Raw genomic sequence first — 22,353 nt, forward strand, 5'->3', positions numbered from 1 at the left:
GCCATGGACCTGGCTTCATGTTCTTTTAGCACTGATCTGATTAGAACTGGACTGTACTTCATAGTGTAGAAAGTCGACTGGCTAAAACCTCCTGCTATTTCCATATGTGCTACATTTCTATAAACCTATAAGTCATTAAGGTATGGAGTCGGTTGTGTTGAGTAATTCTGGGAAGTGGTAACACACTACATCAGTTAAACACACAGTACATGAGGAAAAATACTTTTATTAACAAAAAATATACATTTTAGTAAATACAGTAAATAGTTGAGTTTTGTTCACAGTGATAGGGTCATATTTACAGGGAGCAGGTTTAAATATTCTTTTACACACTGTATACTGTTAGAAAAGGGCTTCTCTAGAGCACAGAAGAACTGTCTCTCTGCTTCTCAGTCGTTCTTTAAGAGTGTGTTGTCAGGTATTGAGCATCTGTTTCAGTAAAGAACTATTTAAACTATTTTTTTTTATTATTTAAAGAAGTAATTTAAATGTGAAGGTCTTCATGTGGTCAGTTTGGTCATCATCAGGTTCTTAATAAATAGTTGTTCTCTGCGGAATATTTCACTGTTCAGTTTTTTTAAGTGACGATCAACCCAATGAGCTGAAGGATCCACACAGATCTGTTTTTTCACACCATTTCTAACAGTATGAAAGCTGTTAAAAAAAAACAAATACAGAATGCGTCTGTGTTAGTTCATGACACAAAGAACAAACAGGTTCAGTCCCAGTGCAGAGCAGTGCTGATAACAGTGACACTATGAGGGTATTGATTTATAATGGGGAGCTGGAGGAATGTAAATATTGCTAGTGTTTCTCAGTCATTTACAGACTGTGCTTTCACACAAGGAAATATTCTGGAAGATTTCACCTGAATTACACTCTATACATCTGAGGAAATAATATCACAACAATAAACTTCAGTACATTCATTCATTATCTGTAAGTGCTTATCCAGACAGTCACCCGGAGGAAACCCACACAGACACAGGGAGAACACACCACACTCCTCACAGTCAGTCACCCGGAGGAAACCCACGCAGACACAGAGAGAACACACCACACTCCTCACAGACAGACACCCGGAGGAAACCCACGCAGACACAGGGAGAACACACCACACTCCTCACAGACAGTCACCCGGAGGAAACCCACACAGACACAGGGAGAACACACCACACTCCTCACAGACAGTCACCCGGAGGAAACCCACGCAGACACAGGGAGAACACACCACACTCCTCACAGACAGTCACCCGGAGGAAACCCACGCAGACACAGGGAAAACACACCACACTCTTCACAGACAGTCACCCGAAGGAAACCCACACAGACACAGGGAGAACACACCACACTCCTCACAGACAGCCACCCGGAGGAAACCCATGCAGACACAGAGAGAACACACCACACTCCTCACAGACAGTCACCTGGAGGAAACCCATGCAGACACAGAGAGAACACACCACACTTTTCACAGACAGTCACCCGGAGCGGGACTCGAACCCACAACCTCCACGTCCCTGGAGCTGTGAGATTGCGACACTACCTGCTGCGCCACTGTGCCGCCCAACCTCAGTACATTAAAACATTTTGGCTATAAATTTCCAAGTTAGATACAATATTAATGATGCTGCTGTCCAATGAAACCCGACACAGCTCTTTAAAGCGGACAATATTCTGATTAAATGTGTATTTTCTGATTGTAACAGAAGTATATTTAGATGTGTAAATGAAGTAGCTCCAGGATTCTGTCATCAATATTACAGCTGTATAACGTTACCCCGTCTCACACACATAAAGGGTTAAAACTATACAGGTGATAGTACATTATGGTGCTGGCTGTAATTCCAGAACTGAGCACTGAGTCATTCTGAATGAGTGGATGTAGCAGAGGTGTTGTGGAGGGTCAGAGAAGGTGGATACTCACACAATGGCTCTTTTTGTGCAGTTACTACTTGTGGACCAGTAGTTTATAACGCATCTTAAAGGGATCTTCCTTTTAGTCACGTTACAGCAGCAGGGTCTGATCAAATCCATACCTGAAGGATCTGGGAGGAATCAACAAGAGTTTAGTAAAAACTGAGGAAAAAGAGATTCCAGATCATTTTAAATATAATCTTTAGACTAAAACCCAATGTTCATCAGTGACTGAAAAAATGTTAATATGTGTTTTTATGTGATGATCAGACCAAGGCAGTGAAGGATCCACAAAGATCAGCTTATTTCTATCAGTTTGAAAGCTGTTAAAAATCAATGGCAAAATTAATCTTTACTAATTCAGGACACAAAAATAAATGAATAAATTCCAGTCCCAGTGCAGAGCGGTGCTGATTAAAGTGATGTCAGAGAAACTCGGAGGAGATCAGTTTATAATGGGGACCAGGGGCGTTGTCATTATTTCCAATGTTTCTTAGTGAATTTACACACTGTGCTTCCACATTAGGAAAGACTGGAAAATTTCACCTGCAATAAACTGTATACATCTAATAATAATAAAAATAATACATTGGAGGAGAACCAAACTTGACTTCCTCTAAGCAATTGCATAGGGAGGTGGGAGGGAGGGAGGAAGTGGGTTTGCTAGAAAGGTAGAGCTGGGTGTCGTCAGCATAGCAATGAAACTGGATGTTGTGTTTACGGAAGATATGACCCAAGGGGGAGAAGGTAGATTATGAAGAGAATAGGACCAAGAACAGAGCCTTGAGGAACACCGGAAGTGAGAGGAGATGGCTAAGATGTGAATGTCTTTAACTGAGTAAACTGAGTGCGGTCAGAAAGACATGAGGCGAACCAGTCCAGCTGTGTTTTGGAAATACTGATGGCTGATAGTCTATGGAGGAGGATAGAATGGGAGATGTTGTCAAATGCTGCACTCAGGTTAAGAAGGATTAGTATGGCTAAGACACCTGAGTCTGCTGCAGTCAAAAGGTCATTTGTTATTTTGAGAGCTGTTTCTGTACTGTGATGGGGACGAAAACCAGATTGAAACTGCTCATAGAGGTGATTATTAGCAGATGGGAATGAACCTGAGAGGGGACTGGATTTTTGAAAGAAAGGTAGGTTAGAGATGGTTAACGAATAACGGTTATTGAAGTTATCAGAGGCAGTGAGCTACAATACCTTCCATAAAAAAAAAAAAAAAAAAAAAAAAAAATAAGTCTAGAGTATACTGCACATTTGTTTTCTTCCTGAGATATTTCTCAGTCAGAGCAGGCAAACTATGAGGGTCTAGGCAGAGCTTTACTGGTTTATGGAGGTCCACCGACCAAAAACATGCAGCCGACAGCGTCCTGTGTCCACGGATGAAGGACTAGACGTTGCTGTAGTAGCTGTAGTAGTTGTGGTAGCTGTAGTAGTTGTGGTAGCTGTAGTTTGCATCTTGTTCAGTTCCATTTGGTAAGGACCAGCCCAATGAGCTTCAGGATGCACACAGTGTATGTTTTTAACAGTTTGAAAGCTGTAAAAAAACAAAGCCAAATTAATCTCTGTTAATTCAGGACACAAAGAATGAACAGGTTCAGTCCCAGTGCAGATGATCTGTGCTAATGTGAGGGGATTAGTTTGTAATTGTCACGGCTGAGCAGGGAGGACGAGGAGACAGACATAAACGCAAGGAATTTATTAACAAAGAAAGAAGCAAAATACAAACAAAACAAACACGGGTAGATACAGGGAAACTAGACAAGATTAAACTATGAACTAAATAAAGACAAACAAGAGGCAGCCATGAACCGGGGTAGACACGTGTAAAAACAGAAAGACCATAAAACACATCTACGCACACAATCAGGACAAGACAAACGAGGAACACCTGGAGACAATAATGAGACAGAGGCAGGACTGGGGCAGAGAAAGGAACAACAACAAACAGAGCCATGTGCTACATGAGCACATGGTGGGGAACACAGACAGGACTGAGCCAGGATGTGACAGATGGCCCATCCTAAATGCGCAACTCCCGGGGTTGCGTAAACCTAGACCCCCCAGGAGCTAGCGCAGGAGGGGCAGGAAAACAAAGCAGAACAATTAACCAACAAGACTCATGACAAGACAGGAACAGACACAGGAAATGGAGCTGGGGACTTGACAGGACCGGAAATGGGAGACTGGACTCGGGACTGGAACAGGGGCTGGATAGGACTAAACAGGGTAGGAGTGGAAACATGAGACTGGGCTTGAATACTAGAAGGGAACTATGACAAGGCTGGGGACTGAACAGGATTATAAACGGAAGACTTGACAGAAGCAGTCGACTGGACAGGGGACAGAACTGGGTGCTGGATATGATGAGAAAGAGGGGACTGGACTGGAGACAGGACAGAAGACGGAACTGGGGACAAAACAGGAACAGAGACAGGAGACTGAACTGGACTAGAAACAGAAGACGAGATACCAGACTGAAATGGGGACTGGACAGGATACAGCAGGGGAACAGGGACCAGGACATTTACAGGGATTGACATAAATACAGTGACTGGGACAGGGATAAAGACAAAAGCAGACAAAGGTACAGGAACTTGGACAGATACAGGGACTCGAACAGGGACAGACAGAGGTACCAAAACAACTAGGGAGTGCCCAGGACTGGCAAAAGTCTGAGGAGCCAGCCTGGGTACAGTTCTAGGGATCGGCCCTGGACTCCTTGGGGCCAACCTAGGGACAAGAACTGAAGTGGTCGGGGCCACAGTCACAGAAGCAGCCGAAGCCATGCTAAGTGCACGGAGGCAGGGGGCCCTGCAGCGACGCCCACGGAGGGAGGGGGCCCTGCAGAGATGTCCACGGAGGCAGGGGCTTGGGCTGTTCGCAGCGCATGTGCTGTTTGAGGAACAGTTGCTGGAGTTGTTGAGGGTTTGGGAGGTCAGAGGGGCGCACTCATGGGGGAATCCCCTGGAGATGCGCACCTGTTAGCCTCATCTCTGTCTGTAGGTTTGAGGCTAACCGCATCATCCCTCAACGCCTCCCCAAAATGTCAGTTCCCCGGACCTGAGGGGGTAGTCCTCCAGTCTTCTCAGTGGAGACTCCAACACACTTCTCTTGATGCTTTGTGGGACGCCGGACCTTGGAAGATGCTGGTTCCGTCTCCACATACCCTATGGGTGTGCCAGGACCAGAACAAAAGGGAGTTTGACGATTTGCGCAGCCAACCCACAAATTCCTCGCTACGTCCATATGTAAAGGTCTGCTGAGCAGGGAGGACGAGGAGGCAGACTTAAACGCAAGAAATTTATCAACAAAGAAGGAGGCAAAATACAAACAAACAAACACGGGTAGATACAGGGAAACTAGACAAGATTAAACTATGAACTAAACAAAGACAAACAGGAGACAGCCATAAACCGGGGTAGACACGTGTAAAAACAGAAAGACCATGAATCTACGCACACAACACCAGACAAAGGAGCACTCAAATCACAGGTGTATATCAGGACAAGACAAACGAGGAACACCTGGAGACAATAATGAGACAGTAGCAGGACTGGGGCGAAGACAGGAACAACAACAAACAGAGCCGTGTGCTACATGAGCACATGGTGGTGAACACAGACAGGACTGAGCCAGGATGTGACAATAATGTGGAGCTGGGGTAATGTAATTATTGCTGGTCATATACTGTTGGAAACCTCAGTACATTAAAACATTATTTTGGCTATAAATTTCCAAGTTAGATACAATATTAATGATGCTGCTGTCCAATGAAACCAGACACAGCTGTTTACAGCGGACAATATTCTGATTAAATGTGTATTTTCTGATTGTAACAGAAGTATATTTAGATGTGTAAATGAAGTAGCTCCAGGATTCAGTCATCAATATTACAGCTGTATAACATTACCCCGTCTCACACACATAAAGGGTTAATTCTATACAGGTGATAGTACATTATGGTGCTGGCTGTAATTCCAGAACTGAGCACTGAGTCGTTCTGAATGAGTGGATGTAGCAGAGGTGTTGTGGAGGGTCAGAGAAGGTGGATACTCACACAATGGCTTTTTTCGCACAGCTACTACTTGTGAACCAGTAGGATATAATGCGTCTTGAAGGGATCTTCCTTTTAGTCAGTTCACTGCAGCAGCGTCTGCCAAAATCCATGCCTATAGGATCTGGGAGGAATCAACAAGAGTTTAGTAAAAACTGAGAGAAAAGAGATTCCAGATCATTTTAAATATAATCTTTAGACTAAAACCCAATGTTCATCAGTGACTGAAAAAATGTTAATATGTGTTTTTATGTGATGATCAGACCAAGGCAGTGAAGGATCCACAAAGATCAGCTTATTTCTATCAGTTTGAAAGCTGTTAAAAATCAATGGCAAAATTAATCTTTACTAATTCAGGACACAAAAATAAATGAATAAATTCCAGTCCCAGTGCAGAGCGGTGCTGATTAAAGTGATGTCAGAGAAACTCGGAGGAGATCAGTTTATAATGGGGACCAGGGGTGATGTCATTATTTCCAATGTTTCTTAGTGAATTTACACACTGTGCTTCCACATGAGGAAAGACTGGAAAATTTCACCTGCAATAAACTCTATACATCTAATAATAATAAAAATAATACATTTTATTGTAGGTGCCTTTCAAGACTCTCAATGTTAGAGACTCTCAAGGTCACTGTACATAAAAAAAAATCAAAGCAAGACAACATGTACAAACAAAGCAAATTAAAGCAAGCTAATTAAAGAGATACATAAAATCAATGGAGCAGGTTAATGACTGCATACTCCTAAACAGGTGGGTTTTGAGGCATATTTAAAAATGCCCAGGGAGTCAATATTACGGATGTTCGCTGGGACAGAGTTATTCGTCCGGCAGTAAGTTACAATCCATCTTAAAGGGATCGGTTTTGTAGACAGGTCACTGCAACATATCTTAGTAGTCTCATCTACCGGGGAAACACCTACACTACCTGAGAGGAATCAACAACAGAATATTAGTCTCAGACTAGAAAAAGGATCCAGAACATCCCAGTAAACAAGGAGCGTCCCTGGACGTTCAAAATAGGTCTAAAAGTAGTCTGTCCGTCAAGGACATATTTTAAATGTCAATGGACGTCCAAAATCCATCTTAATAAGTTAGTTAAGTGGTGACCAATCGATAACGTCAGTGGACGTCCAAAACACGTTTTATACAAGTAATTTATTTCGGGACCAATTAATAACGTCAATGGACGTCCAAAATACGTCTAATAGTCGTCTTTTCAATGTCTGTGTTTGGACGTCTTTTCAACTTTCATTTTCAACCTTAAGAGAACGTTGATTAGACGGCAGTCATTACGTTATTTCAACGTTGAATCAACGGCTAATTTTTACTAGGATTTAACAGATGATATTAAGCTGAAGTCAAATTTTGAACAAATTTATTGTTGCTGTCAGGACAAAACCTAGTATCTCCAAGAGGAAAAACCTTATGGTTTTCTAATATAATTCTGGAGTATTGCTACTGGCCCATTATGTGAAACAATGAAACCTGATATTTCATTCAGAATGTGATTTGTGTAAATGAGTTTATTTCACAATACAAACTATAAAAAGAGTGACAGATACCCACGAGAGACCAGCTGGAGACAGCAGAGCAGAACCACCACCAGAACAAACAGGTTCCTCATTGTAGCAGAAACTCTGATGAACACAGAGAGTCAGAGGAGTGCAGCTGATGGACAGAGGAGAGTTAAACACAGCACTCATTATTGGGGATGTTTTTATTGACTGTATCTGAAGTGAGAGGTTCAGTTCAGTGTTATTCACTGTGGAGCTCCAGTCAAAACACAGGACTGACGCAGCTGTTTAATACAGAACAGTGGGGAGACCGGTAAACACTGCAGGAGGTCGGGGGGTGTGGCTGTAACAAAGGAATTGTCACTTTTACCGTTTCCTCACATCCTTCACAATATCAACTTTAAAATAATCACTAAAACTACTGTGTAAACAATGCTATCGGCTAACCGCTAACGGTCTTATTTTAATAACGGTACATGAACATAAACATGGTCTTAACCAGTTCAAGAGGGAAAAGCCCAACTTGAATGTACTAAACGTTGTAATTAAACAACAATTATTAAACAATAACTCACTTATCTCACACTCACGCACAAAACAAACAGGTGCAACTCTCATATGGGTCCGGAATGAAACAAGCGCAACGTGAATAACGGTCCTCTCCAGTCTCTCACTCGAAAACAGGGGCGAGGCTTTAACGATTGTTTAAATTTTAGTGGATAAACGTTTAACTACAAACTAATTTACAAATAATGAGCTAATAAATGAAGACATAAAAAAGATTTTCTGTTGAATTAATGTTGTCAGTTAGGTTTAACTAAAACTGTTAGCCAGGTTGTTTACATTTCCATGTTTCACATTGTATCATATTCTTTCTTGCTGTTCTTTCTTCTGTAGGATGTGTGTGACTCATTTATCCAAAAGCAGCTTACAAGGTATTCCCAGAAAGACTGCGTAGGTCATTTTTCCCTTTTGTAACTGAGAGTAAAATAGTGGTGTCCTGAACAGTTGTTATCTACAGAGAATATATTTTATATTTTCTTTATAAAAGAAAAAAAAAATAAACATATTCCACAATTTGATTTGGGTAAAAACATTTAATGATGTGTTGAAGTTTACTTGAGCTTATACTTATTTACTCACACACAGGTCTCTTATTCCATGCCTGAGTGGTTTTGTTTGCACCTCGTATCATTTCCTTGTGTTCCAGAGTACTCTATGTTTTTTCCACTCAATTTTGGTATTGGGTCTGAGGTCATAGACAAGGTCAGTTCAAACGCCTGAGGAATAACAAGAGTGACGTGAGAGCGCTCACTGCACGAGTTTCACGGCCAATACCTGAGTGTTGGCAGCCCTGTTTAAACACATCCCCCCTCAAATTCATTCATTCAAATCTCACACACTCACCCTGTCACTCACACCTGTGGACAGTACACCTGACCTGTGTGTTTGGACTGACAGAGGAAGCAGTGCACCTGGAGGAAACCCACACTGATACTGGGAGAACACACCACACTCCTCACAGACAGTGACCCGAGGAGAGGATCCAGCCCAGGACACTGAGACCCTGAAGAAGGACTTTTATGTACATTTGAGTTACGACTCCTGCCTCTGAAAGAGCTACAGAATGTTACACAATGCTCTGTTTCCTCAGCAGCAGCAGTCATAACAGAACTGTGCAGGAAAGTACCTCTTCATAATCTGCATCAGAGGCAGCACAGCATTATAACATTCTGCAGATTCCTCAGAGGCAGTGAGCTACAATACTTTCCATGAAAAAAAAAGATATTTTTCTCCACATGTCTAACAAATTGTGAAACAGAACTAAGTCTAGAGAATACTGCACATTTGTTTTATTCCTGAGACATTTCTCAATCAGAGCAGGCAAACTATGAGGGTCTAGGTAGAGCTTTACTGGTTTATGGTGGTCCACCGACCAAAAAACATCCAGCCGACAGCCGTCTAGAGGACGAGCGACACACACTGTGGAGCGACAGATGAGCTACTGTCTCTGACTCTACATCTACAAGGTGGACCAACGAGGGAGGAGTGTCTCACAGAGTGGACAGAGAGTGGACACAGGGTTTAAAAACTCCAGCAGCACTGCTGTGTCTGATCCACTCTACACCAGCACAACACACACTAACACACCACCACCACGTCAGTGTCACTGCAGCGCTGAGAATGATCCACCACCACATCACACCTGCTCTGTGGGGTCCTGAGCGCTGAGGAACAGGGGGAGAGGAGGATAACAGTGTGTGCAGAGCAAAAGAAGTAATGCTGTGTGTACAAAGCGCTCCTAAAGTGAAGCTGATAAAACGCACAGTGAGTGTAGATCACACTGAGAGCTACTGTGTAGAAATGGAGAAAACCTGGAACAGTGCTGGATCTTGGCTCAGTGTCAGAGCTCCACATTTCACAACACTGTACAGTGAAACAGCTGTAAGACAAAAAGTGCCACTGTTCAGGAGAAACTATAAAAACTTGTCTCTCATCTTTTATTGGTGGGCGTCCTAACTCTCCCACAGTTTCAGTGTAGAAAGTCGACTGGCTAAAACCTCCTGCTATTTCCATATGTGCTACATTTCTATAAACCTATAAGTCATTAAGGTATGGAGTCGGTTGTGTTGAGTAATTCTGGGAAGTGGTAACACACTACATCAGTTAAACACACAGTACATGAGGAAAAACACGTTTATTAACAAAAAATAAATATACATTTTAGTAAATACAGTAAATAGTTGAGTTTTGTTCACAGTGATAGGGTCATATTTACAGGGAGCAGGTTTAAATATTCTTTTACACACTGTATACTGTTAGAAAAGGGCTTCTCTAGAGCACAGAAGAACTGTCTCTTTCTGCTTCTCAGTCGTTCTTTAAGAGTGTGTTGTCAGGTATTGAGCAACTGTTTCAGTAAAGAACTATTTAAAGAAGTATTTAAAGGGTGTAGGTCTTCATGTGGTCTTTTCGGTCATACTCAGGATGGTGAAGAGGTTTGTTTTTGCTGTAGTAGCTGTAGGAGCTCTTGTGGCTGTAGTAGCTGTAGGAGCTGTTGTAGCTGTAGTAGCTGTGGTAGCTGTAGTAGCAGTATGAGCTGTAGTAGCAGTATGAGCTGTGGGAGCTGTGGTAGCTGCAGTAGCTGTAGTTGTTGTGGTAGCTGTCGGAGCTGTAGTAGCTGTGGTAGCAGTCGGAGCTGTGGTAGCTGTCGGAGCTGTAGTAGCAGTATGAGCTGTAGTAGCTGTAGGAGCTGTAGTAGCAGTATGAGCTGTAGTAGCTGTAGGAGCTGTAGTAGCTGTATTAGCTGTAGTAGCTGTAGTTGCTGTGGTAGCTGTAGTTGCTGTGGTAGCTGTATTAGCTGTGGTAGCTGTGGTAGCTGTAGTTGCTGTGGTAGCTCTAGTTGCTGTAGTAGCTGTGGTAGCTGTTGTAGCTGTCGGAGCTGTAGTAGCTGTGGGAGCTGTAGTAGCTGTGGTAGCTGTAGTAGCTGTAGTAGCTGTGGTAGCTGTAGGAGCTGTAGTAGCTGTGGTAGCTGTAGGGGCTGTAGTAGCAGTATTAGCTGTAGTAGCTGTAGGAGCTGTAGTAGCTGAAGTTGCTGTGGTAGCTGTATTAGCTGTAGGAGCTGTAGTAGCTGTAGGAGCTGTAGTAGCAGTATGAGCTGTAGTAGCTGTAGGAGCTGTATTAGCTGTAGTAGCTGTAGGGGCTGTAGTAGCAGTATGAGCTGTAGTAGCTGTATTAGCTGTAGTTGCTGTAGTAGCTGAAGTTGCTGTGGTAGCTGTATTAGCTGTAGGAGCTGTAGTAGCTGTAGGAGCTGTAGTAGCAGTATGAGCTGTAGTAGCTGTAGGAGCTGTATTAGCTGTAGTAGCTGTGGTAGCTGTAGGAGCTGTAGTAGCAGTATGAGCTGTAGTAGCTGTATTAGCTGTAGTTGCTGTAGTAGCTGAAGTTGCTGTGGTAGCTGTATTAGCTGTAGGAGCTGTAGTAGCTGTAGGAGCTGTAGGAGCTGTAGTAGCTGTAGGAGCTGTATTAGCTGTAGTTGCTGTGGTAGCTGTAGGAGCTGAAGTGTGCATCTTGTTCAGTTCCGTTCGGTAAGGACCAACCCAATCAGCTTCAGGATCCACACAGATTATCCTTTTAACCGTTTGAAAGCTGTTAAAAACAAAGCCAAAATAATCTCTGTTAAATCAGGACACAAAGAATGAACAGGTTATTGCTGGTCATATACTGTTGGAAACCTCAGTACAGTAAAACATTATTTTGGCTGTACATTTCCAAGTTAAATACAATATTAATGATGCTGCTGTCCAATGAAACCCGACACAGCTCTTTAAAGCGGACAATATTCTGATTAAATGTGTATTTTCTGATTGTAACAGAAGTATATTAAGATGTGTAAATGAAGTAGCTCCAGGATTCAGTCATCAATATTACAGCTGTATAACGTTATCCCGTCTCACACACATAAAGGGTTAAAACTATACAGGTGATAGTACATTATGGTGCTGGCTGTAATTCCAGAACGGAGCACTGAGTCGTTCTGAATGAGTGGATGTAGCAGAGGTGTTGTGGAGGGTCAGAGAAGGTGGATACTCACACAATGGCTCTGTTCACACAGCTACTACTTGTGAACCAGTAGGATATAATGCGTCTTGAAGGGATCTTCATTTCAGTCAGTTCCCTGCAGCAGTTTTTGCCAGAATCCATGGCTATAGGATCTGGGAGGAATCAACAAGAGTTTAGTAAAAACTGAGAGAAAAGAGATTCCAGATCATTTTAAATATAATCTTTAGACTAAAACCCAATGATTGAAAAAACATTGTGGCTCCAGGATCAAACCTAAAGGACATTCATGTGAAATGTCTATTATCATGTGATTTAGAAGCATGTCTATTGGCCCGTGCTTCATGAGATGCAGCTGGCGTTATCCAGTTGTGGAAAGACCTGAGTTTTCTTCTAGAGAGTAATGAATAACCATCTGTTTAAACCTGCTCAGCTCACAGTGGAAATGATTAGAGTTCAAATAAAAGTGAAGGATACTCACAGCTAGAAATCAGCTGGAGAGAGCAGAGCAGAACCAGCGCCAGAACACACAGGTTCCTCATCGTAGCAGGATCTCTGTTGAATAAGTAGAGTGTCAGAGGAGTGCAGCTGATGAACAGAGGAGAGCCCAGTGCTGAAGGAAGGACCAGCACTCGTTTTATACACAGCAGAAAACGAAAGGGTGAAATCCCCAGCTACTGCTGTTATGCCCCCAGTTTCTCGTCCAACACTGACATCACATCCTTTTCTATTAGTTTCATCATCACTCCTCGTGGTGGGTGTGTGGGAAGAGAGTGGGGGGGTTGGGGAGAGGGTGGGTTCTGGAAATCTGCCAAACTGACAAAAAGTTGAAGCAATAGACCACTAAAGAGATGAAAAATGATCTTACTGTAATGAAACTGACTGGAATGTGTGACCACGCTGGAACAGTGCTGAATATTTCCACAAGAGACAGATGTTAATACATTTCTTCTACAGCACAACAACAGAGTTTACCACTTAACATAGAACTACTGCTTTTTAAACACATAAATATAATAGATCTTCTTTTAGAGTGCTCCCAGCTTCTCCAGCTGCTTCAACTCACAGCTGCACTGTTTTATGTTATTTTTCTAAGTTACATTTATAATCTGCTGGGCTCTGGAAAGGGATCTGGAAATGTAACTCAGTTTTGGGTTGAAGCCCCATGACTGCAAACAGGTCCCCCAGGGTGCGGCAAATGTGATTTGTTGTGTGGTGGGCTTCCTAGGCAACATGATGGTGCAGCAGGTAGTGTCTCTGTCACAGCTCCAGGGACCTGGAGGTTGTGGGTTCGAGTCCCGCTCCGGGTGTGTTCTCCCTGTGTCTGTGTGGGTTTCCTCCGGTTGACAGTCTGTGAGGAGTGTGGTGTGTTCTCTCTGTGTCTGCGTGGGTTTCCTCCAGGTGACTGTCTGTGAGGAGTGTGGTGTGTTCTCTCTGTGTCTGCGTGGGTTTCCTCCAGGTGACTGTCTGTGAGGAGTGTGGTGTGTTCTCCCTGTGTCTGTGTGGGTTTCCTCCAGGTGACTGTCTGTGAGGAGTGTGGTGTGTTCTCCCCGTGTCTGCATGGGTTTCCTCCAGGTGACTGTCTGTGAGGAGTTTAAATCAGTCAGAATTAACAGAACTAGTGTCACTAACATAATAAACATTTTATCCAACATAAACAATTATAAGACCATGCATCGACTTTTAAAAAATGAACCATACATCACAGCGACACCTGGTGGCCAGTCTGCACTAGAACTAATACAAACATGGTCATTATAATGTGAGACCTACAGCTGATTTCACCTGGTGTGAGCTGCACTTTATGGAAGAATATTATATTTTTAAACTTGTCACTTCCATGAATAATGTTTGTTGATTTTTCCATGAATTAAAAAGACATCCTGACCCGGAATCCTGATAAGAAGCTTTACAGGAAAGTACCAAGGGCTCGTTCTATGGGCTTTCCAGTGGGCGGTTCTAACTCCTCAGATTCTAATTTGAGCCACATTCTTTGGCCACACTAGTGCTGGAACTCAGCCACAGATAATAATCGACCTCAGCTTACAGCAGTGAACTCTAACATTTGCAGCCAGCGACGGTTTTCTCTTTCATTGAAGTCCAACACCGAGGGAAGCTGGAGGGGTCCCCCCCCCCCTCACATTCATATCCAGGGCTTGATCCGCCGAACCACTGTCACTGTGAGGAAATCAGGCAGCATTCCCTTTGCTGAGTGAGACTCTTAGTGGAAGTCTGGGATTTTGCCACAGTCTGAAAACACATGCTCTTTGGACTGGAACCGCCTGGAGTTGGATGTGAGTCCATCCATCCATCCATTATCCACCGCTTATCCGGGTCCGGGTCGCGGGGGAAGCAGTCGGAGCAAAGAAACCCAGACCTCCCTCTCCCCAGCCACCGACGCCAGCTCCTCCGGGGGTATACCGAGGCGTTCCCAGGCCAGTCGAGACATATAGTCTCTCCAGCGTGTTCTTGGTCTGCCCCGGGGCCTCCTCCCCGTTGGACATGCCCGGAACACCTCTCCAGGAAGGCGTCCAGGAGGCATCCGAACCAGATGCCCGAACCACCTCAACTGGCTCCTCTCGACGTGGAGGAGCAGCGGCTCCACTCCGAGTCTCTCCCGGATGTCCGAGCTCCTAACCCTGTCTCTAAGGGAGAGTCCAGACATCCTGCGGAGAAAACTCATTTCAGCCGCTTGTACCCGCGATCTCGTTCTTTCGGTCACTACCCAAAGCTCGTGACCATAGGTGAGGGTTGGGACGTAGATTGAACGGTAAATCGAGAGCTTTGCTTTTCTGCTCAGCTCTTTCTTCACCACAACGGACCGGTACAGAGCCCGCATTACTGCTGACGCTGCACCGATCCGCCTGTCAATCTCACGCTCCATCTTTCCCTCACTCGTGAACAAGACCCCGAGGTATTTAAACTCCTCCACTTGAGGCAGGATCTCACTTCCAACCTGGAGAGAGCATTCCACCCTTTTCCGACTGAGTACCATGGACTCGGACTTGGAGGTACTGATCCTCATCCCTACCGCTTCACACTCGGCTGCAAACTGGTCCAGCAAGAGCTGGAGGTCCCGGCTCGATGAAGCCAACAAGACCACATCATCTGCAAAAAGCAGACATGGGATCCTGAGACCACCAAACCGGACACCCTCCGCCACTTGGCTACGCCGAGAAATTCTGTCCATAAAAATTGTGAACAGAACCGGTGACAACGGGCAGCCCTGACGGAGTCCAACTCCGACTGGAAACCAGTCGGACATACTGCCAGCCATACGAACCAGACTCCTGCTCTGTTTGTACAGGGACTGGATAGCTCGTAACAAAGAGCCCAGTACCCCATACTCCCTGAGAACCCCCCACAGAATACCCCGAGGGACACGGTCGAATGCCTTCTCCAGATCCACAAAACACATGTAGACTGGTTGAGCAAACTCCCATGCACCCTCCAGGATCCTAGCGAGGGTAAAGAGCTGGTCCTGTGTTCCACGACCGGGGCGGAATCCGCATTGTTCCTCCTGGATCCGAGGTTCAACTATCGGTCGGACTCTCTTCTCCAGTACCCCCGCATAGACCTTACCGGGGAGGCTGAGGAGTGTGATCCCCCTATAGTTGGAACACACCCTCCGATCCTGAGCCAACCAAGCTCGATAGGACTCTTTCTTCAGCTTGACAACCCCCCTCACCCGGGGTGTCCACCACCGAGTGCGGGGATTGCCACCCCGACAGGCACCGACAACCTTGCAGCCACAGCTCCGTTCAGCCGCCTCAACAATGGAAGTCCGGAACATGGCCCACTCGGACTCAATGTCACCAGCCTCCCCCGGGATGCAGTCGAAGCTCTGCCGGATGTGGGAGTTGAAGATCTTTCTGACAGGTTCCTCTGCCAAACGTTCCCAGCAAACCCTCAGCACACGTTTGGGCCTGCCAGGTCTGTCCGGCATCCTCCCCCGCCATCTGATCCAACACACCACAAGGTGGTGATCAGTTGACAGCTCAGCGCCTCTCTTCACCCGAGTGTCCAGAACATATGGCCGCAGGTCAGATGATACGACTATAAAATCGATCATCGAAATGCGGCCTAGGGTGTCCTGATGCCAGGTGTACTTGTGGACACCCTTATGTTCGAACATGGTGTTCGTAATGGACAAACTGTGACGAGCACAGAAATCCAATAACTGAACACCACTCGGGTTCAGATCAGCGGGGCCGTTCCTCCCAATCACGCCCCTCCAGGTCTCACTGTCATTACCCACGTGAGCGTTGAAGTCCCCCAGCAGAACAATGGAGTCCCCAGAATGAGTGTTCTCCAGCACTCCCTCTAGGGTCCCCAAGAAGTCATGGTACTCTGAACTGCTGTTCGGTGCATAAGCACAAACAACAGTCAGAGTCCTTTCCCCAACCCGAAGGCGCAGGGAAATTACCCTCTCGTCCACTGGGGTAAACCCCAACGTACAGGCGCCAAGCCGGGGGGCTATGAGTAAGCCCACCCCTGCCTTACGCCTCTCACCCTGGGCAACTCCAGAGTGAAAGAGCATCCAGCCCCTCTCGAGGAGATTGGTTCCAGAGCCCATACTGTGTGTCGAGGTGAGCCCAACTATATCTAGTCGGTACCTCTCAACCTCGCGCACCAGCTCAGGCTCTTTTCCCACCAGAGAGGTTACGTTCCATGTTCCAAAAGCCAGTTTCAGTAACCGAGGATCGGAACGCCAGGGCCCTCGACCCCGACCACCACCCGATCCACAATGCACCAGACCCGGATTACTACCTCTCCCACAGGTGGTGGGCCCATGGGAGAGTGGACCCATGTATCCCCTTCGGGCTAAGCCCGGCCAGACTCCATAGGTGAAAGTCCGGCCACCAGGCGCTCGCCAAGGAGCCCCTCCCCCAGGCCTGGCTCCAGGGTGAGGCCCCGGTAACCCTGCTCCGGGCAAGGGAGGCTGTGTCCTCGTTGTTATCTTTTTCATTCGTGTCTTTATGGATCACTCTTTGTCTGGCCCATCACCTAGGACCAATTTGCCTTGGGAGACCCTACCAGGGGCTATTGCCCCCGACAACATAGCTCCTAGGCTCACACAGGCACGCAAACCCCTCCACCACGTTAAGGTGGTGATCCAAGGAGGAGTTGGATGTGAGTGTATGTGGAAAATTGCCCATACTTGTGCTTGTATGTGAAAATGTGCACACGTGAGAGTGATTGAGTGAATTTTCATGCAGTGACTGACTGGGTGAGTGTGTAATTCCATGTGGTGGAGTGTGTTCCTTCATTGTATTCATTGATTCTGACGAGGATCAACACACCACCGCCACGTCATTGTCACTGCAGCCCTGAGAATGATCCATCATCACATCACACCTGCTCTGTGGGGGTCCTGTGGGTCCCTAAGCGCTGTAAAACAATGACAGGAGGCTAAAATTATACACAACAGATGAAATACAGTCTGTTACCGTAAACCTGCAAAGCACCTTTATATGGTCAGTGGAGCTGATAAATGGGCAGGGGAATGTATAAACAAGGAGGTGGATTTAATATTTTGGTTGATTAAATATATATCAACACCACCCCTGCTAATGCTAACATCCATGCTAATGCTAACTACCAGGCTACTTTTAAAGGAGAATCTATAGGGAGATGTTTCCTAAATTGAGGGTTGATTTATGGATTTACTCTACATTTTTAAGCTATTTTTTATGAAGTTAGTAATAAACTAAATCAGCAAATCCTTTAAAATAGACATGACTGAAACAGGTGTCAGTCTCGTGGGGGCAGACTGACGGAGGTGGACGCAAACGCTAAAACACAAAGACTTTTGTTTACAACAAAGATGGCAAAACAAAGACTGACTAGGATTACAAAACAAAGGAAACGATGACGGAGAAACAGCGGAGACAAAGACTAAAAAACAACAAGACACAGGAAACGACACGTCGACAATAGGAAACGAATTGAGGACCAAGGAAACAAATGACCAACCACCAGGAAGTGAGACATGGGGACTTTACACAGACAACGGACACCCGGAACAGATTACAAGGGGGATGGATTACAGACAAGGGCGGAGATACGAACAATAACAAACAGAGCCTTGTGCTACGTGAGCACAGGGCGGGGGAAACAGAAACAGGACAAGGCCGTGACAATAGGCTACTTTTTATTAATTTTTTTATTTAATTCACAAACACTGTTACTATTTAGTGTTCATTGACTAATGCCAGACTAAACCTAGCTATGACCTTTGTCACGGTCGGAGGGAGGACGATGAGGTGGACATAAACACAAGGGAATCTTTATTTACAAAAGAAAAACAGACAATAAACAGAGCATCAACACGAACTACAGACTAAAAAGGACAGAACTGAACATGAGACAGAGATCTGTGGGAGCTGTGTAAGACACAGAAACTGAAACACATCTGCAAACTCACACACAAGGTCAGACAAGGCATTACTGGAATGAAGGGACTATATCTACACAGTACAAACGAGGCACAGGTGGAGACAGTGATAAGAGGGCGGAGCTAAGGCTGAGACAAAGGACCAAACAAACAGAGAGCCATGTGCTGACAGAGAAGGGCAAGGGCATGACACACGTAATGAAAAAAATGAGACTAAAACTAATACAGTGGGCGGCACGGTGGCGCAGCAGGTAGTGTCACAGTCACACTGCTCCAGGGACCTGAAAGTTGTGTGTTCGACTCCGGGTGACTGTCTGTGAGGAGTGTGGTGTGTTCTCCCTGTGTCTGCGTGGGTTTCCTCCGGGTGACTGTCTGTGAGGAGTGTGGTGTGTTCTCCCTGTGTCTGCGTGGGTTTCCTCCGGGTGACTGTCTGTGAGGAGTGTGGTGTGTTCTCCCTGTGTCTGCGTGGGTTTCCTCCGAATGACTGTCTGTGAGGAGTGTGGTGTGTTCTCCCTGTGTCTGCGTGGGTTTCCTCCGGGTGACTGTCTGTGAGGAGTGTGGTGTGTTCTCCCTGTGTCTGCGTGGGTTTCCTCCGGGTGACTGTCTGTGAGGAGTGTGATGTGTTCTCCCTGTGTCTGCGTGGGTTTCCTCCAGGTGACTGTCTGTGAGGAGTGTGGTGTGTTCTCCTTGTGTCTGCGTGGGTTTCCTCCAGGTGACTGTCTGTGAGGAGTGTGGTGTGTTCTCCCTGTGTCTGAGTGGGTTTCCTCCAGGTGACTGTCTGTGAGGAGTGTGGTGTGTTCTCCCTGTGTCTGTGTGGGTTTCCTCCGGGTGACTGTCGGTGAGGAGTGTGGTGTGTTCTCCCTGTGTCTGTGTGGGTTTCCTCCAGGTGACTGTCTGTGAGGAGTGTGGTGTGTTCTCCCTGTGTCTGCGTGGGTTTCCTCCAGGTGACTGTCTCTGAGGAGTGTGGTGTGTTCTCCCTGTGTCTGCGTGGGTTTCCTCCGGGTGACTGTCTGTGAGGAGTGTGGTGTGTTCTCCCTGTGTCTGAGTGAGTTTCCTCCAGGTGACTGTCTGTGAGGAGTGTGGTGTGTTCTCCCTGTGTCTGCGTGGGTTTCCTCCGGGTGACTGTCTGATTCCCAATGATTCCAGGTAGGCTCTGGACCCACCGTGACCCCGAATTGGATAAGGTTTACAGATAATGGATGGATGGATGGAACTAATACAGTTTCCAAAACTAGCTGTTTTGGGTGGACACTCTTTTCTGTCACTCCTATTCCCTCCTGATCCCCTCAGCTCTAGGTAGGGCTTTTAGTTGAGAATTTCCAAATGCAGATATTTCCAGATTTGTTTTTGGGAGCCTTCCCCAGCAGGAAAAAAGAAAAAAAGTTGAAAGAGAAAGTGAAACAGAACTGGAACACAATACAGAGGCCGTCTAATCTCTTGAGAAATCACACCACAGAACCAGGGCAGAGCCAGAGTAAACGTGAGTCACGTTACATGTAAGAACATGATGCAATAGCGCACTATACAACATTCACCAGATCAGAACCACCAAGCCTTAGTAACTGTGATGGAGTAATATAATGTTTTTATGGTAGCCTTTATTACATTGCTAGTGTGTTTCTGCATTTAATCTATCTGTGGCTGTGGGAACACACACACACACACACACTCATACAGGGGTTGGACAATGAAAGTGAAACCTGGTTTTAGACCACAGTAATGTATTAGTGCGGTGTAGGGCCTCCTTTTGCGGCCGATACAGCGTCAGTTGGTCTTGGGAATGACATACACAAGTCCTGCACAGTGGTCAGAGGGATTTGAAGCCATTCTTCTTGCAGGATAGTGGCCAGGTCTCTACGTGATGCTGGTGGAGGAAAACGTTTCCTGACTCGCTCCTCCAAAACACCCCAAAGTGGCTCAATAATATTTAGATCTGGTGACTGTGCAGGCCATGGGAGATGTTCAACTTCATTTTCATGTTCATCAAACCAGTCTTTCACCAGTCTCGCTGTGTGTATTGGTGCGTTGTCGTCCTGATACACGGCACCGCCTTCAGGACACAATGTTTGAACCATTGGATGCACATGGTCCTCCAGAATGGTTCGGTAGTCCTTGGCAGTGACTAGCACAAGTATTGGGCCGAGGGAATGCCATGATACGGCAGCCCAAACCATCACTGATCCACCCTCATGCTTCACTCTGGGCATGCAGCAGTCTGGTGGTACGCTTCTCTGGGGCTTCTCCACACCGTAACTCTCCCGGATGTGGGGAAAACAGTAAAGGTGGACTCATCAGAGAACAGTACCATTGAAACCGACGTTTGGCGTTGGCGTGAGTGACCAAAGGTTTGGCTACAGCAGCTCGGCCGTGTGTATTGACCCTGTGGAGCTCCCGACGGACAGTTCTGGTGGAAACAGGAGAGTCGAGGTGCACATTTAATTCTGCCGTGGTTAGATGTTTTTTGGACACAATCCGGGTCAGAACATGAACATCCCTCTCAGACAGCTTCCTCCTGCGTCCACAGTGAATCCTGTTGGATGTGTTTCGCTCTTCTTGGTGGTACGCTGACATTACCACGCTGTCGAGACAATGTTCTTCTTTCGGTTTCCTTGTCCCAAATGTTCTGCTGGCCATGGCTCACTTTTCTAACCATTGGATCGTGACTGCCCCCTCCAAAGGGATCGTTTAAAAATGTGTAAACTCACCCCAGCTTACATTTTATTGCTTCAGTACACAGAACTGTAAATCTGTTTCTGTTTAACTGATTGTGTGTGGACTAAACAATGTCAAAGCAGACCACAAGTGCATCACTGCACAGTATTTAGTTCTGATTTAGGGGTCAAATAACTCGTTCAACAAAACAACATTCTATTTGACTTCTGTTGGACTGTGAGGAGCAAGCTGCACAGGCCTTGGAAACAGATTAAAATATATATATTTAAACATTGGGAAACACAATATCTAGTTATTTAAATGTTTACCTTCTGCAATAATGCCCTGCTCCCTCTGAGGCTGCAGTTATAACAGAAATCTCATTGTTGTCTTTGAGAAATTATGGGGATATTAAGGAGATCCCTTTTTGGTGGTGGATCATTCTCAGCACTGCAGTGACACTGACGTGGTGGTGGTGTGTTAGTGTGTGTTGTGCTGGTGTAGAGTGGATCAGACACAGCAGTGCTGCTGGAGTTTTTAAACCCCTCAGTGTCTGGACTGAGAACAGTCCACCGACCAAAAACATCCAGCCGACAGCGTCCTGTGTCACTGATGAAGGACTAGAGGACGAGCGACACACACTGTGGAGCGACAGATGAGCTACTGTCTCTGACTCTACATCTACAAGGTGGACCAAGGGTGTTCTGTAATTGCAGAACCTCAAAGTGCTCCTAAAGTGGAGCTGGTAAAATGCACAGTGAGTGTAGATCACACTGAGAGCTACTGTGTAGAAATGGAGAAAACCTGGAACAGTGCTGGATCTTGGCTCAGTGTCAGAGCTCCACATTTCACAACACTGTACAGTGAAACAGCTGTAAGACAAAAAAGTGCCACTGTTCAGGAGAAACAACAAAAACTTGTCTCTCATCTTTTCTTTGGTGGGCGTCGTATTTCCACTAACTATCCCACAGTTTCAGGGCCATGGGACCTGGCTTCATGTTCTTTTAGCACTGATCTGATTAGCACTGGACTGTACTTCATAGTGTAGAAAGTCGACTGGCTAAAACCTCCTGCTATTTCCATATGTGCTACATTTCTATAAACCTATAAGTCATTAAGGTATGGAGTCGGTTGTGTTGAGTAATTCTGGGAAGTGGTAACACACTACATCAGTTAAACACACAGTACATGAGGAAAAACACTTTTATTAACAAAAAATAAATATACATTTTAGTAAATACAGTAAATAGTTGAG

General features: G+C 45.6%; 1 protein-coding gene across 1 annotated transcript; it reads right to left on the bottom strand.

Moving 5' to 3' along the window:
- Positions 1–249: 249 nt before the first annotated feature.
- LOC136673333 (mucin-2-like) lies at positions 250–12,657 on the bottom strand. Its single transcript, XM_066648734.1, has 10 exons — positions 12,531–12,657; positions 12,084–12,204; positions 10,476–11,638; positions 9,186–9,196; positions 8,681–8,775; positions 7,548–7,618; positions 5,981–6,101; positions 3,267–3,457; positions 1,928–2,048; positions 250–654 (listed from the first exon to the last, which is right to left on the bottom strand). Exons 1-10 carry the CDS (start codon positions 12,589–12,591, stop codon positions 501–503), a joined length of 2,109 nt encoding a protein of 702 aa, XP_066504831.1. The 5' UTR covers positions 12,592–12,657; the 3' UTR covers positions 250–500.
- Between the last annotated feature and the right edge of the window lie 9,696 nt (positions 12,658–22,353).

Source organism: Hoplias malabaricus, chromosome 17, assembly GCF_029633855.1.
Source record: "Hoplias malabaricus isolate fHopMal1 chromosome 17, fHopMal1.hap1, whole genome shotgun sequence".
NCBI lineage: Eukaryota > Metazoa > Chordata > Actinopteri > Characiformes > Erythrinidae > Hoplias > Hoplias malabaricus.